This window comes from Diceros bicornis, chromosome X (assembly GCF_020826845.1).
Source record: "Diceros bicornis minor isolate mBicDic1 chromosome X, mDicBic1.mat.cur, whole genome shotgun sequence".
Classification (NCBI taxonomy): Eukaryota; Metazoa; Chordata; class Mammalia; order Perissodactyla; family Rhinocerotidae; genus Diceros; species Diceros bicornis.
In genome coordinates, this window is record NC_080781.1 from 20372101 (window position 1) to 20389152 (window position 17052).

General features: G+C 44.8%; 1 protein-coding gene across 1 annotated transcript; it reads right to left on the bottom strand.

The window, feature by feature from the left end:
* Nucleotides 1-5997: 5997 nt before the first annotated feature.
* On the bottom strand, nucleotides 5998-11702 carry LOC131400757 (transcription factor SPT20 homolog). The gene is made up of 3 exons (XM_058535477.1): nucleotides 9519-11702; nucleotides 8312-8444; nucleotides 5998-6104 (listed from the first exon to the last, which is right to left on the bottom strand). The coding sequence occupies exons 1-3, from the start codon at nucleotides 11700-11702 to the stop codon at nucleotides 5998-6000; spliced, it is 2424 nt and encodes an 807-aa protein (XP_058391460.1).
* Between the last annotated feature and the right edge of the window lie 5350 nt (nucleotides 11703-17052).

Below are 17052 nucleotides of genomic sequence, written 5' to 3' on the forward strand. Positions count from 1 at the left end.
ATTTTTCCATTCTCTTAACGGCAACTTATTGTTCTCTGGTATTCTTAATTGATTGCATTTTGTTACCATTATTTGAAAACAAGACCCTCCAACTATTTTCCAGTCTATTTTTCCTTGCATCCTCTACCCTAAGATAAGATTGTGAGACTATTTTAATTCCCTTCCCCCTTCTTGCCCTAGTTGAGAAATATCAAATGTTCTTTTTCCACTCTACCTCACCACATCCAACGCCTAGGTTTTTCTGAAATAGTTTAGTTCTAGATTATTATTAAAACTGCCTTCACAGCAACCTCTTTTGTTTTAAGAGTCCTTATCTAGTACTCATATTACATATGCCAAGACATTATGATTGATTTAGATTAAGCTACATATGACTTATTTTCAGAAATCCAATCTTTATCCATTTAATTTAAACTTTAGTACTTGAAGCCTCTGTCTTTGTTCATTTGTTGTTTGGTTAGAATGATTTCTTGAGTATTTTTCTCAAATAGGTCATGTGGCTGTTAAAATTTTTTAATTCTTAAAAAGTTAAAAAAAAATTTTTTTTACCATGATGGATGAATGAAATACTGGCAGGGTATGGGATTCCTGGGTTTCAGTTCTTTGCTCTTTGTGGTCTCTAGATGTTATTTCAACATCTCCTAGCTTCTAGGACTTCCAGTGTTGTATGTGAGCAATCCAATCCTCATCTTGCGTCTTTTTGTTTGTAGATAGATAACTTATTCTTTCTGAGTGAAAGCTTAAGATTTATTTTTTATTCTTGAGATTTAGAACTTAACCAAGGTAAGCCTAAGTGTGTATCTCATTTATTGTCACAATAAGGCTACATAATGAACTACCACAAAAATCTCAGTAGCATTAAACAATAGGCGTTTATTGGTAATTCACACATCTACAAATCTGGGCTGGGCTTGATGCTAAGATTCAGGTTGTGTCCAGGTCTGCTTGATGTATTTCTCATCCTCCTTGGATCAGGAACCTCCCAAAGCATGGCAGAGAGCCATGGCAGAAAGCAGAAGCACAGGATGATGAGCTCACCACGCAGGTGTAATTCAAACTTCTGCTGGTATCGTATCCACTAACAGTCCATTGCCAAGGCAAGTCACATGGCGAAAGTTCAAGAGTTAGAGAAGTACAATCTGCTCACTCACATTAGAAAAAGGGTAGGGAATCAATACTTGTTAAACAGTAATCTAATCTACTATAATGTGTAGACTATCTACTGTAATTCTCATGGAACCTACTGGGAACCAGGTGCACTTTTACAATCTGTAAACTTGGGTCTTTGTTTTGTTCAAGGAAATTTTCACTTATTACTTGCTTAATTATGCTTCTCCTCAGTTCCTTTTTCTCATTCTTGATCTCCTACTTTTGCTTGTTACATCTCCTAGATCTATCCTCCAAGTCTCTTATCTTTTTTTCTCTATAAATTCCTTTTTAGATAAAAATACGAATCTTTTTGTATTTTTGAGACATTATTTTTTGAGATATTTCTTTCCCTTCACCCTGATTATGAACTCTGGCCTTAACAGTAGCCATCCTCTCCTTTAATTTATCTAATGTATTTCTAAGTTTGAAATCACAACATCCAGTTACAGAAAGTTTGTGTGTGGGGGAGGAGGGGTGTATATATAGGGTGACCAACTTATCCTCGTTTGCCCAGGACTGTCCTGGTTTTAGCACTGAAAGCCCCTCGTCCCTGGAACTCCCTCGGTCCCAGGCAAACTGGGACAGTTGGTCACCCCAGTACTGTATTTGAATCTTTAAATTCTAGTTTTATTTTTTTTAAGTTGTTATCTGTCCTCCTCTAGCAACTCTGTTTTGCTGGGTGCCTATCCTGTTTGATCTTCCTCCTTCTGGCTGCTGGGAACTCTTAGATGTCTTGTTATTTTTCTTTATCTACTGTACTGAGACCATTTGGGTATCATCTGTCACACACCAGGGCTTGGAATGAATTGAGTCATCAGTTTTGTTGGAGGAAAGGAAAACTTACAAGGCCAGGGTAGCAAGAGAAGAGAAGGCATAGGTCCCCTTCCTTTCATCATCCATTAGAGAAGAATGCCAGTGCCACCGCAGCCTCCTGGGTACATAGGATGGATCCACGTTCCAGTAGAGGGTCCTGCGCCCTTTTTGCTCTCCTTTTGTAGAATGAGTGTGAGAACACAAACTGCTTGAGTGCCAGGCAGTCTGGAGTTGGACGCTAGCTATTTAAAGGAGTTGTCTGGGAATTCCAGTTGCCACCACCTGAAGTCTGTTGGGAGACACTTCTCCATGGATTTCTCTTGTTTCTGCATGTCTTATGAGCAGAGGCACTGACAGCCTTTATTCTGGACTTTTTTTTTTTTTTGCTGGGAAAGATTTGCCCTGAGCTAACGTCTATTACCAATCTTTCTCCCTTTTTTTTCTCCCTCCCCCAAACCCCAGTACATAGTTGTATATTCTAGTTACAAGTCCCTCTAGTTCTTCTGTGTGAGCCACTGCCACAGCATGGCTACTGACAGACGAGTGGTGTGGTTCTGTGCCTGGGAACCGAACCCGGGCCACTGAAGTGGAATGCACTGAACTTTAACCACTAGGTCATCAGCGCTGGCTCAGGACTAACTTTTCAAGGAAGTTTGTATAGTGAGCTGTCTTAAGAGATAGAGATAGTGTCTCCCTATGGAGCCAAAGGCAAATTTGTGTGTTGACCAGTGTAATAAAGATAATGTCTCCCTCTAGAGCAAAAATTGGGTAGGTTTTCTTGCAGCTGCCTTTAAAACATTGGTATTTCCTAAGCTTGAATTCCTCCTCTGTGACACACATCCACTGCATGTGCAGCATCTCCTTGGGCCCAACTCTGTGTTGCCCCCATGAGTTTTGGCTATACAAGGAAACTCATGCTGTCTGTTGTGCTATGAGTAATTAAGTCCTTTGTCTCTGACCCAATATTCTTATGTCTTCTGCCAGAGTCCATGAAACTAAAGCAGACTAACTTGTTAGCTTGCAAGCAGGGTGAAGTCTCAGACTCTTCACAGCTCTTGACAGAGCCCATTAGAAGTGATGTGCCCTTCTGTCAGGAAGCTGAGTTCAGTGGAAGCCCCAAACCCCACTGTGCTCCAGCCCCAGCTGACTGTGGGCCAGGCAACCCATAATGAGGTCACTTTGGGATAATGCTTATTCAATACAGTGGATAACTGGCAACTACAGGTTGTTTGATAATCCCTGATCTCTAGATGGAGGAAGCCCCAGTCTATGGAAGGGCTGTCTTTTAAAGATTTATTTATAAGTATTTTTCTATGGAAATAACTTTACAAATGGCAGTTATACCTAGCCCTAGGTATTCCTAGACTAGCCCTCTAAGCTTATTAAGCAGGTTCAGTTAGTGGTTAAGACTATGGGTTCTGGAGCCAGACTACCTAGATTCAAATCCTGGCCCCTCCACTAGCTAGATGTGTGACCATTGACAAGTTACATTAACCTCTCAGTTTCCTCACTTGAAAATGGAATTAACAACATTAACCTCCAATAGGGTCGTTTTGAGGACTAAATGAACAATACATGCCTTGAAAGCAACTCCTTTCCAAGCTGCTGTGATAACCATTCAATAATCTGGCCACTATGTACAATTTAGGCAAACTCGATCATCACCTGTAGTCGTGTTCATATAACATATACTGTTGGAGATGATGTTTATTACCTACTTCTTTTCCCAGGGGAGGAGCTTCTATTAGAGCAAGTATTCTTAACCTGGGGTCCATGGACACTTTTAGGGGATCCATGAACTTAATGAGAAAAGAAAACCCCTTATATCTTTATTATCTCTGACCTCTGAAATATAATATTTCCTATAAGTTGAATATAGATAACTAACCACAGTAGTATTAATAATGTCTACGAATTTGTGTTGAATAGAAATCACAGATATTTTCCTATGACATTTCACTTGTTGCAGGTCTCTCAAAATATTATTTTTACTCAGTACTACTTCTAAATTATGGTAGTTATTAGTCCCACCACTAAATCTTATTATTTAATGCATTAACAAAGAAACACATATATTATCATAAACTTATTTATTTATACTTTCAGGGTTGTATTTTAGTGTAATTGGCTTCCTTTGTAATGCCGTATGTTTTATTTTACGCACATAAAAACATTCTTCTGAGAAAAGATCCATAGGCTTCACCTCTTCGCCAAAGAGGCCTATTGCCCATGGGTTAAGAAGCTATTCATTACAGTAAAATTGGCCTTGCTCGGCCCACTCAGTTCTCCCCAGTGGGTGGACCAGACCCATGCGGAGGGGTCTGCAGTTCTCTATCCCTGCCTATGAGTGAGTGGAAGACTTTCCCTAATACCAGGGTGCAGTATTGGGAAACCTGCTTGGTTCAGATCTAAATTATGTCCTCGACTATATGAGCACCATGTATAAAGGGAATATATTGATGTCTAGCTGTCTGACTCTTGAATCTCTCTCTTTCAAATGGTTCCAAACTATGGCAGAGATGTCAGTTCTTAGCTCCCCTCAAACAACAACATATAGCTAAGTGATAGACTGTAATTTGTCATTTCATCCATATGTCTTGGGGTCTCTCCAGCCATATGGTGAGCCCATGGGGACAGGTCTATGTCTTGCCCTCAGTGAGGCAGCAGAGAGGGCAGTGTGGTAAAGGACATGGTCTCTGACCTCAGGAGACTTGGGTCCAAATCTTGGCTCTGATACTTCATAGCTGGGTGGCCTTAAGCAAATTACTTAAGCCCCCAATGCCTTGTTTCCTCATCTATAATTGTAACTTCCTTATGTGGTCCTTACAAAGACTGAGTGAGTTAAAACATGTAAAACAGTGAGAACATTGCCTCACAGTAGTGAGAATAGAGGGAAAAAAATCTCATAGTTTATAGCCTAGGTGTTTTTCAAAATGCACTTAAAGCAGCTAAGTACATTTTCCCTGCAGATGAAATACTGAAGTCCTGGAGATGAAGGATTATTTTATTAGATTTTATGGAAAAAGATATTTAACTATCTGAAACACTACTAAGACTCTGTCAAGTTTGTCCTCACCCCCACTGGTAAGAATAAACTCAGCTTTCTCTAAAGAACAGGTGGTCGTAGTGCTATTTCAGGAGGCACACAGCAAAACCTGACTACAGTATTGGTGACAGTTGGGAGGTGGGAGAAGTGGGAACAGGACCTTGGAGACAGCCCGTCCGTCAAGCAACTTGTTTGTTTTACTTTTAAGAAATAAACAAAAGTTTCTTAGGAGAGTGGGGTGTTCTCCCCCAAGATTTTCTCAAAACATAAATCTAGAATGGAATGATAGATTTTTTAAATTATGATTTACAAATAAGTACAAATTCTCTGTGCAGATACATGTACCTGGACTTCATGGGCTGGGCAATAGTCTCCTCTCTGGAATCTTATTTCTGTCATCTCCTTGGTCTGTTCCCTGACCTCTGTTCTGTGGTAGGGTGATAAGCCACTAAATCTTGAGCGTTCTGCTATTTCACATTCTCTCTGTTGTGTACTCATCTTTATATAGGTAGCATTCATTATTTTATTGGGGCTTTATCATACTGGGAATCTAGTTTAAATTGCTGAAGGATAGAATTACACAAGTTCTGAATAAGATCGAGATTCTGAAGAGGTATTTTACTTCTCTTTGGTAGCTGTATACGCCCCATCAACCTAGGGCCTAATACAGTAGGAGGCACCTGGGAAGTACCCCTACATAGTTGTTGAATAAATACACACTCTGGGATTTTATTTCGAGGGTGAAACTCTTTCTTCTTCCTCAGCGTGGCAGGGGCATCAAATTTCCAACCTCAGTGGGGATCATTAGAAGGAAATAAACAAAGACCACAAAATGGAAATCTGAAACAAAGCTGAATTTATTTGCTTGCCTGGGAAAAGAGCGCCACGTGGCTCAAGCGCAGTTACAGCTAGCGTCTCCGTGGAGTACCTGAAAGGACCAGAGAGAGGGCAAAGGGAGGAAGTACATCAAATCCGGTGAGATTCTGAGTTCAGGTCTCTGGCAGGCTCCCAAGGCCGAGGAGCGTAAACTCTTCTCTGCGGTTGGTCATCGCGCTGGCTCCCTTCTTAAAAGCGCAGGCACCGTTCCCAGAGATGTCTAGGATGGGGTACATAAAGCTCAAACGGGCTCAGGGTCACTCAGGTGGCCTATCTGACGTGTTAGCCTGAAGTCGACCGAAATCTTTCCTTGACAGGATCGGCAGCACGTTCGTATAGGCGGGTCAGTCGAGTAAGAATCAGTCACCGGTTACCTGTCTCTTCACTCATCTCTTGGAACTGCCAGGCCAAATTTCCTTTCTTTGTTAGGGCAAAAGGCAGGGAAACATACATGGGTACCTAGAAAAACAAATTTTGTATAGACAGGCTGCCTTTCAAAGCTGTAACAGAGCAAAATATAAGAGGCACTGAAACAAATACTTGCACACAACAGTTCATAGCAACATTATCACAACAGACAAAAGGTGGAAACAACCCAAATGTCCATCAGCGGATGAATGCATAAACAAAATGCGGCATACACAAACAATGGAGTTCAGCCATAAAAAGGAATGAAGTACTGATACACGTTACAACGTGAGTGAACCTCGAAAACATTACGCCAAGTGAAAGAGGCCAGACATAAAAGGTCACAGACTGTTTGATTCCATTTATAGGAAAGATCTAGAATAGGGAAGGCCATAGAGACAGAAAGCAAACTGGTGGTTTCCGGGGCTGGGGGAGGGAAGGATGGGAACCCAGTGCTTAAGGGCTACAAAGATTTCTCTTGGGGTGATGAAAATGTTCTGGAAATGGACAGAGGTGGTGATTGCACAACACTGTAAATGTAGTGAATGCCACGGAATTGTACACTTTAAAATGGTTGTTCCTTATGTAAATTACACCTCAATGAAAAAAGAAGGGAACAAGGGAGACAGAAAAGTTCGGGGATCTTTTGAGTCGCACTGAAACAAGAAAGGACGAAAGAGATGAGGGAGCAGAGACGACCGAACAACTGATGACCACGAAGCAGGGAAGGGAAGGAAAGAAAAGGGGCGGGTTCCATTTCAGAATCTCGCAAGGTCGAGAACACTTGAAAAGCAAACAAATCAAACTCCTTTCCCGAAGTTCAGCTCTTTACTTTTCTACAAATAACGTAGAGTCCTAAACAAGGTAAACGACTTCACAAAGAGAGAAAAGAAGTCCCAGAAGCGCCTTTTCAAGGCCAGTGGCTGCAGCCTGGAGGAGGAGGGGGGCTGGCTCCATGGGGGCTGGGGCTGGGCGCGGAGTGCAGGGGCAGCCTCTTAAAGGGCTGGGGACGCCCAGCCAGCACGTGTGTCCCAATCCATTCCACACACTGGGAGTCTCCAGCTCCTCAATACAAGTGGGACAAGCATCATGTTTTGGTAGTTTTAACTTTTTGTTGTCAAAACAAATTTGTAAAAGTTACATTCCATACGCTGTGCACAAACCTTTTAAACTAAACAAACAAGTACCAGAGTACATTCTTCTGAAGATGTTTCAATATTTCATAGGTCGCTTCAGTGAAACCATTTTTCAAAAGCTATGACCTTCCTGTCGCATCTACAACGTGGATGAACCTTGAGGACATTATGCTAAATGAAATAACCAGTCACAAAAGGACAGATATTGTATGACTCCACTTAATGAAGGATGTAAAGCAGTCACACTCCGAGAAACAGAAAATAGCACCTTGGCTGCCAGGAGCTGGGGAGAGGGGGAAACGGGGAGTCGGTGCTCAGTGGACACCAAAGAGTCACTTTGGCAAGATGAAGACAGTTCTAGAGATCTGCTGCACGGCACTGAATTTACTCAACATTACTGAACTGGACACTTTAACATGGTTAAGATGGTAAATTTTATGTGTTTTTTAAGTCATTTAAAAACTTTAAAAACTATTCATCCTGTTGAAATAATACTAATTTTAACCTTACTAGTATGGTGGTTTTTTGTTTTAGAGAAATGATAGGCTACAGGAGTTTAAACTGAACCGAGTTGGGAGCTGGGTACACTTCAGAACATTATGATAAAAACAACTATGTCAACAACAACAGCCGAAGCAATGGCTTCAGCAAAACACCCCAGTTTATTAAATCTCTTCCCTGTTTCTACGTAAAACTCCTGGGGCTGTGCTTCTGTATGAAGTTTGCACATCTAACACCGTGAGCTACCGACACATTAGAAAGACCACAAATGAAGTAAAAACTCGGAATCCATTTGGGTCGATGCTCTGGTGTTTTCAGAAAGAGAGAAAATAATGCAAGCTTCAGGATTTGGGCATGGTGGGCGGGCCTGCACTCATTTTACCTGGTGACTGGCTTGCTGTCAGATGGCCCCGAGGTGGCTGAGCTGTTTGGGCTGCTGCTGGTGCCACAGCCACTGGGGGCTGCAAGATTCTCAACTGTTGTACCTGCTGCGGCTGCTGCTGCTGCTGTAGGTGCTGTGGCAGCTGCTGCTGCTTCTGATGTAGCTGCTGCGTCTGCTGCTGCTTCTGATGTAGCTGATGTGGCTGCCACTGCAGCTGCTTCTGATGTAGCTGCTTCTGATGTAACTGCTGCTGCTGCGGCTGCTGCTGGTGTAGCTGCTGAGGCTGCTGCTGCTGCGGCAGCTGCTGCTCCTTCTGATGTAGCTGATGCAGCTGCTGCTGCTTCTGATATAGCTGATGTGGCTGATACGGCTGCAGCTGATGCTGCTTCTGATGCAGCTGACGCAGCCGCTGTTGTGGCTGCTGCTGCTTCTGATGTAGCTGATTCGGCTGCTGCTGCAGCGGCTGCTGATGTAGCTGCTGCGGCTGCAGCTGCTTCTGATGTAGCTGATGTGGCTGCTGCTTATGATGTAGCTGCTGCGGCTGCTGCTGGTGTTGCTGCTGAGGCTGCTGCTGCTTCTGATGTTGCTGCAGCGGCTGCTGCTGCTTCTGGTGTAGCTGCTGCGGCTGCTGCTGGTGTAGCTGCTGCTGCTGCTGCTGCTGCTGCTCCTTCTGCTGCTGCTGCTGATGTAGCTGATGCAGCTGATGCTGCTTATCTGGCTGCTGCTGCTTCTGATGTAGCTGCTGCTGCTTCTGTGGCAGCTGCTGCTGTTTCTGATGTAGCTGCTGTGGCTGCTGTTTCTGATGTAGCTGCTGTGGCTGCTGTTTCTGATGTAGCTGCTTCTGATGTAACTGCTGCTGCTGCGGCTGCTGCTGGTGTCGCTGCTGAGGCTGCCGCTGCTTCTGATGTAGCTGCAGCGGCTGCTGCTGCTTCTGATGTTGTTGCTGCAGCGGCTGCTGCTGCTTCTGGTGTAGCTGCTGTGGCTGCTGCTGGTGTAGCTGCTGCGGCTGCTGCTGCTCCTTCTGCTGCTGCTGCTGATGTAGCTGATGCAGCTGATGCTGCTTATCTGGCTGCTGCTGCTTCTGTGGCAGCTGCTGCTGTTTCTGATGTAGCTGCTGTGGCTGCTGCTGCAGCTGCTGCTGGTGTAGCTGCTGTGGCTGCTGCTGCGGCTGATGCAGCTGATGCTGCTGCTTTGGCTGCTGCAAGGCAGAGGAGAGCTGGGCTCTCTGCTGAGGAAGGCTTTGCCCAGGTCTTCTCTGGGCAGAGCCACGCGGAAACAACACGATTGGCTGGGGATGCAGAAAACTTCCACCAACGTTAATGACAACAGCTTGCTGAGCAGATATGGCCGATTTTTGACTGGTTGAACCTTGTGCACCTGAACCCCGTGACACCGGCTGCTGAGGAGGAGAAGTGGGGGGCTGCTGACACGGTTGCTGTGTAATCAACTGATAGAGCTGCTGCTGTTGCTGTGGCTGCTGAGGCGGCAGCTGGGTGTTCAAAATGAGCGAACCTCGTGGAACCTGGATTACAGTAAAGGGCCTGCCACCTGGGACATCTCTGAAAATCACTCGAACACTTGCTCGAGAAGGTGCCTTCGGTGCAGCGGGTGGCACTTCCAGGGGCCGAGCTCTTGGGGACAGGTTGCTGGGCTTGATTCCCGCAGGAGCTTCGGCCTGAGGGGCAGCGCCCCGCAAGGCATTGGGACCTCTCCCCAAAGCCTGGGCTCCAGGAAGAGGGCTCACCACTTTGATGACCTTGATGCTAACGGGGTGGACGGTGAGCTGGGTGGCCAGGGTTCTTTGTGAGGAGCCGGCAGTGGACAGGGTGGCTGCAGGAAGCGTGCTGACTCGATTCTCTTCCACAGACGATTTCTGGGAAAGACTCGGTGGCTTAGAAGCAGGAGCAGGAGATGGAGATTTGTGAAAGCTGCTTGCCTGCTGAGGAGTAAAACTGCTCCCTGAGGAACTCCTTCCTGAGCTCGAGGGAAGACTGACGGGCGGAGGTGGAGGTGTGACTTCCTTTCCCAGGACTGAAGGCTGAACGAACACGGGCTTAGGCTGTGCTGTTTCTTTCCCTGGAGAAAGTGGGCTGAGATTGGCTGAGCCACTGGAGCTGTGTGACATCTTGACTGGACAACTGCTGTTCTTCTGGACCAGCTCCTCAGACCGACTGACTACCCTCCCAGCATCAGTCTTTGATCCAGGCACCAAACTATCTGAGTCGTCATCTCTGGAGGAGTCGGGGGGAGACATCTGTCTCTCACATCTGACTTTTTTACGTGACATTTCTCTTCCAGAGATAAGTGGATCCTTAAGTGAACGCATGAGCAACAGCTTCATTTCCTGGTAGTGATCGCCGGCTTCCCATTCAAATGGAGAATCGTCTTTTACTTCATGGGCTGCCCAGACTGGTGGTTGTGAGTCATCATAGTTGACAGAATTCTTCCCTTTAGCATATTTCTCCACATCCACTTCAGAAGGGACAGCCAAGTCACAGGGTCTCTGTTTCCACATATCTACACAATTTCCTGCTCCAGGAATTGTGAGGTCACACTGCTCACCTGCTTTACTCTCTGTGCTTGTTTGGCGAGAAGCCGGTACCCTCAGCTCAGGAGGAGGTGGACCATGCGACAGCTCCTGCTGCCGACGCAGGGACGGTGTGGAATACCTCTTGAAGCAGCGTTTCATTGGGCGAGTGTTCATCTTTTGTTTGTTATAAAGCAGCTTGTTTGCAGTGCATGCTACAGATACAGAAGGATCAAGGCACAGTGGTTCAGCTGTGGCTAAGATCAGTTGGCTCTCCAGCAAGAGTTTGTCTTCCTGGGTCCATTTCTGGTTATCGCTGGTTATGGACTCGACATCGCAGGCTAAAGTCTGCATCGTTGGTCGTAAGAGAATGTGCCTGCTCTGGTAACCAGGAGGGTCCACGGTACTGGACTGCCTGTAGTCCCGGATTTCTGCTATGACACAGCCACAGTGGAAAACGTTAACCTCAGATTTTTCCAGGAGATCCACCAAAACGGGAGGTAATTCTTCCGCATCCAAGTATTCGAGCAGTTCTCCCTCTTCATAAGGCAGTCGGATGGTCTCCAAATAGGATCCATCTTTCCCCTTGAGCATCAGCGAATATCCGCCCTCTCCCGGGTATAGGTTGACCACTAAACACGGCAACGACTCTCTCCTAACCAGCTTCTCTAACAAGTTCACATTGCTTCTTAATTCCTCCGTAACCTCAGGCTCTTTTCCACATTCTTCAACATATATGTCATATAGTTTCTCATAGAGAGATTTTTCCCCACCAGGTGAGTATTTCCTCTTAGGAGGTCTCTGTTGGGCACTTGCGATGACATAGTCCGCACGATCCAAAGCTCGTTCTAAAGCTCGTTGCATTGTGGCATCAAATAGGGGCCCTGAAAGAATGAAGAGCATAAGGGATGAACGGGGCGAAAATCCCCTCTTTAATATCGATTATAGTCTACCAAACGCCGCAACTCCACAGCGGAGCGACCAGCCTCGCTTCAAAATGCACCCCAGAAACCCGCCCCCAAGGAAGCGCTACGCAAAATACTTGCAGTTTTGGAAGAAGCCGAAATGTGTTGGAGCCACCACCGCGCTGAGCCTCGTGTCGCTGCCGGCTGGGCCGGAAGCGGATGGGAGGGGTCCCCGCACCCCCGTGGCGCCCCGCTGGTGCGCCTGCGCTCCCCGAAGCCCTCAGGCCTTTGCCGCCCCCTACTGTGGCCTCCGGGGCGCGGGGTGCACAGCCGGCGCTTGCCGTTCTGCACAGCTTTTCCAACCGAGGGCTGGGCCAGGCCGAACTTATTCTTTTCGTGTAACGTTCGTTAAAAGCGTGCACGTTAAAGCGCAAGCAACCAACAAAAAATACATCAATTTTTTGGTACGGTTTTAATACATACCAGTGTCCACGGGAATGCAATTGTCAGGAAAGTCGTGGAAGGTGGTCCTTTCTTTTCCTGGCTAGCACTTCACCAGGAATTGCTCCCTGTCTTTGGAATCTCTCGTCGTGCATGGCAGGGCTGCTCCTGGTGTCCGTCACCAAGTTCACACACCCCCAAGAGCCCACACCTGTAGCTCTGGCATACACGGAGTCTCACTGTATTTGGTGCAAGCCTCAGAATTCTTCGTTGACTCTTGCAGTGATCTCCTGCTGATTGGTTTTCATACAGATGTGCACGAAACGTGGCATCCTTGTACATAAGTACTTACCTTTTATTTCTCTATGTATTACACCAAGGGCATTTTATAGGTTTTTAAAAAATATGTGGGAGCCAGCCCTGATGGCCTAGCGGTTAAAGTTAGGTGTGCTCTGATTTGGTGGCCCAGATTCCGTGCCCAGGCGGGGACCCACACCAGCGTCTATCAGTAGCCATGCTGTGGTGGCGGCTCACATAGAAGAACTAGAAGGACCTACAGCTAGAATATACAACTATGTACTGCAGCTTCGGGGAGGAAAAAAAGAAAAGAGAGAGGAAGATTGGCAACAGTTCTTAGCTCAGGGCAAATCTTTCGCAGCCAACAAAACACACAAAAGTATGTGGTAGGTAAGTTATTTTGTCTATGAATTACAGGTCAAGATTAAACTATTTGTTACAGTTTAGGATTAAACTATTTGTTTTAAAAGGTGATTTGCACCTGATACGGTTGAGAGCTATTGTTACAGGTGATGGCAGTAAATTTTAAATGATTACTATAGCTGTAGGCCGTAGCTACAGTCCTAATGATGGATTTGGAGTGAGGTGATTGAGTCTTAGATAATTTATGGGCCATTATTTTCCATTAGTTTTGTTGTTGAAATCTGCCAGCCTTTTTGGACAGGTTTTTAAAAGAATCTCTTGATGTTTAGATTTAAGTACTTACCTTAAATAAAAGGTAAGTACTTATGTATAAGAATAACATAATGATAATACAATATTCTTAGTGAAGTCTCACAAATGAGAAGAATCCAAGACAAATTGCCAAAAGTCCTGAATTACAGACTGCTATAAAATAAATGTGCATTTTTTAATCAATAGCAGTTATGACAATTTCATACTACGGTAGGTACAGTCTATTGAAACAGGATTAAAAACTCCTTGGTTGAAAAACAAAGAATAAAAACCACATGATCATCTCAATAGACGCAGAGAAGGCATTTGACAAGATACAACATTCATTTATGATAAAAACTCTCAATAAAATGGGAATAGAAGGAAAGTACCTCAACATAATAAAGCCCGTATATGACAAACCCACAGCCAACATCATACTCAACGGGGAAAGACTGAAAGCCATTCCTCTGAGAACAGGAACGAGGCAGGGCTGCCCACTCTCACCACTCCTGTTCAACATAGTATGGAGGTTTTGGCCAGAGCAATTAGGCAAGAAAAAGGAATAAAAGGAATCCAAATAGGTAACGAAGAAGTGAAACTCTCACTATTTGCAGATGACATGATTGTATATATAGAAAACTCTAAAGAATCTGTTGGAAAACTATTAGAAACAATCAACAACTACAGCAAAGTTGCAGGGTACAAAATCAATCTACAAAAATCAGTTGCATTTCAATATGCTAATAATGAACTAACAGAAAGAGAGCTCAAAAAGATAATACCAGTTACAATTGCATCAAAAAGAATAAAATACCTAGGAATAAATCTTACCAAGGAGGTGAAGGACCTATACAATGAGAACTACAAGACATTATTGAAAGAAATCCATGATGACATAAAGAAATGGAAAGATATCCCATGCACGTGGATTGGAAGAATAAACATAGTTAAAATGTCTATATTACCTAAAGCAATCTACAGATTCAATGCAATCCCAATCAGAATCCCAATGACATTCTCCACAGAAATAGAAAAAAGAATATTAAAATTTATATGGGGCAACAAAAGACCCCGAATAGCTAAAGAAATCCTAAAGAAAAAGAACAAAGCAGGAGGCATCACAATCCCTGACTTCAAAACATACTACAAAGCAATAGTAATCAAAACAGCATGGTACTGGTACAAAAACAGACACACAGATCAATGGAACAGAATTGAAAGCCCAGAAATAAAACCACACATATACGGACAGCTAATTTTCGACAAAGGTGCTAAGAACATGCAATGGAGAAAGGAAAGTCTCTTCAATAAATGGTGTTGGGAAAACTGGACAGCCACATGCAAAAGAATGAAAGTGGACCATGTGCTATCGCCACTCACAAAAATTAACTCAAAATGGATCAAAGACCTGAAGGTGAGACCTGAAACTATAAAACTCATAGAAGAAAATATAGGCAACACACTATTTGACATTGGTTTTAAAGGAATCTTTTCGGATGACATGCCTACCCAGACTAGGGAAACTAAAGAAAAAATAAACAAGTGGGACTTTATCAGATTAAAGAGCTTTTTTAAGACAAATGAAACCAGAATCAAGATGAACAGACAACCAACCAGCTGGGAGAGAATATTTGCAAAACATACATCAGACAAGGGGTTGATCTCCATAATATATAAAGAACTCACACAATTGAACAACAAAAAAACAAACAACCCGATCAAAAAATGGGCAGAGGAAATGAACAGACACTTCTCCAAGGAAGATATACAGATGGCCAATAGGCACATGAAAAGATGCTCAACATCACTAATCATCAGGGAAATGCAAATCAAAACAACACTAAGATACCACCTCACGCCTGTTAGAATGGCTATAATCACCAAGACAAAAAAACAACAAATGTTGGAGAGGATGTGGAGAAACGGGAACCCTCATACACTGCTGGTGGGAATGCAAATTGGTGCAGCCTCTATGGAAAACGGTATGGAGATTCCTCAAAGAATTAAACATAGAGATGCCCTATGATCCAGCCATCCCACTACTGGGAATCTATCCAACGCACCTGAAATCAACAATCCAAAGAGGCTTATGCACCCCTATGTTCATTGCAGCATTATTCACCATAGCCAAGAAGTGGAAGCAACCTAAGTGTCCCTCGACAGACGATTGGATTAAGAAAATGTGGTATATATATACAATGGAATACTACTCAGCCATAAAAAAAGACAAAATCGTCCCATTTGCAACAACATGGATGGGCCTGGAGCGTATTATGTTAAGTGAAATAAGCCAGAAAGAGAAAGACAAACACTGTATGATCTCACTCATATGTGGAATATAAACCAACACATGGACAGAGAAAACTGGACTGTGGTTACCAGGGGCAGTGGGGGTGGGGGGTGGGCACAAGGGGTGAATAGAGTCATATATATGGTGATGGACAAACAAAAATGTACAACCCAAAATTTCACAATGTTAGAAACCATTAAAACATCAATTAAAAAAAAAAACAAAACTCCTTGGTTGAGAGTTCTTTAAACATGACCCTCCTTCAGGAATAGACTAGAATAATTTTCTACCTGCATATCACGTTGTCTTTGTGCAAATGGATACTTGCCGACTGCCTCAAGGGGGCTTGAAGTCAGTTTCTTAACTCTCGTAAGCATCCTTCCCTGTCTCTTTTTTCTTCCCACATGTCCAAATTTCGGCTAAGTGTAAGACTGGATAGCTAAATCATCCTTTGCTATCCAATAATCCAAATATCCAACTTTAATAAAGCCGGAATTAATGAGAGGATCATGAGCTCTGACCCTCATTCAAAGCACTGCCTTATTCTTCCGACTTGAGTGGATGAACTTAGCTGCCTCCCAGACTCTGCCAGGCTGCTCACCAACCATGACCCCATTCACCTTCTGTCCTCGGGCGTTTGCTGTGTGTTGGGTCTGAAAAAGCGTCGGTCTGTAACAGTATTCCGTTTGGGTAGAGACGCTAACTAGAAAGGGAAAGCTCTGCTCTCTTGTTGATCTGAACCAGAGCTTTTGTTGGATGAGAAGTGGCACGGTGGACCTGTGCCTGAGGCAGGTTATCTTCCTAAAAACGAAAGAAGTCCAAGACTTCTGCTGGCTGCTCCTGGCCTGCAGACTAGACTTCCCAGCTTTGCAGCGTGGCAAAGGAGGAGGCTGGGGACTCGGGTGAGGCAAGTGAGGGGCCTCGGGCACCAGATAGAAGGAGACACCCGCTCTTGGAGTTGTGCACGTCCCCTCAGGGCCGGTGCCCTAGGTGCCTCACTTGCCTCACCTTGTCCCAGCCCTGCACATAGGCCCCTCACGACCCGGCGCCTGCCTCCTTCCCAGCCCCATCTCTCCCCGCTTTCCCTTGCTTTCTGCGCTCTGAGCGTAGTCACCATGCCGCAGAGAGGCCAACCCTCCAGGGCTCTGTACCCTTGTCTCCTCTGCTGAGAGGCCCTCTCTGCTCAATCGCCTGCTGATCTCCACCGTTCACCTCCGATATCCCTTCCTGTCTTCCAGGAAGCAAGCCTCCCTCTCTCTGCTCTTCCGTCAAAGCACACACACCATGTGCATCATTAGAGCCAGGCTTCACGTTGCAAAGGAGTTGAGTGTCTGTGCTGTTTCTCCACACTCAGCCTCTGTTTCTCCGAGGGCAGAGACGATGTCTTTTCCATCTTTGTTTGGTCACCAACTCGGTCACTACTGGGCGCAAGGTTGGCGCTATGGAATAAAGGAATGATTGACTCCGCGCTCCAGTCACCTCGACTCAAGACTCATAAACACCTTGTGAAGTGAATATTTCATCCCCGTCTTGGAGGTGAGAAAAGTGCTCAGAGCGGGGTCTTCTGACTGGTGCTGGGCTCTGCCAGGGTTTCTGAACCTCGGCACTATGGACATTTGTTGTG

Bases quoted from the DNA above. Each gene is read 5' to 3' on its own strand.
- LOC131400757 (XM_058535477.1), bottom strand. From the start codon at position 11,702: ATGCAACGAGCTTTAGAACGAGCTTTGGATCGTGCGGACTATGTCATC. The intron at 8,445-9,518 runs GCCTTGCAGCAG...CAGCTGCCACAG, and splicing joins AGAGAGCCCAGCTCTCCTCT to CACCTACAGCAGCAGCAGCA. The intron at 6,105-8,311 runs GTAAAATGAGTG...ACCCCATCCTAG, and splicing joins GACAGCAAGCCAGTCACCAG to ACATCTCTGGGAACGGTGCC.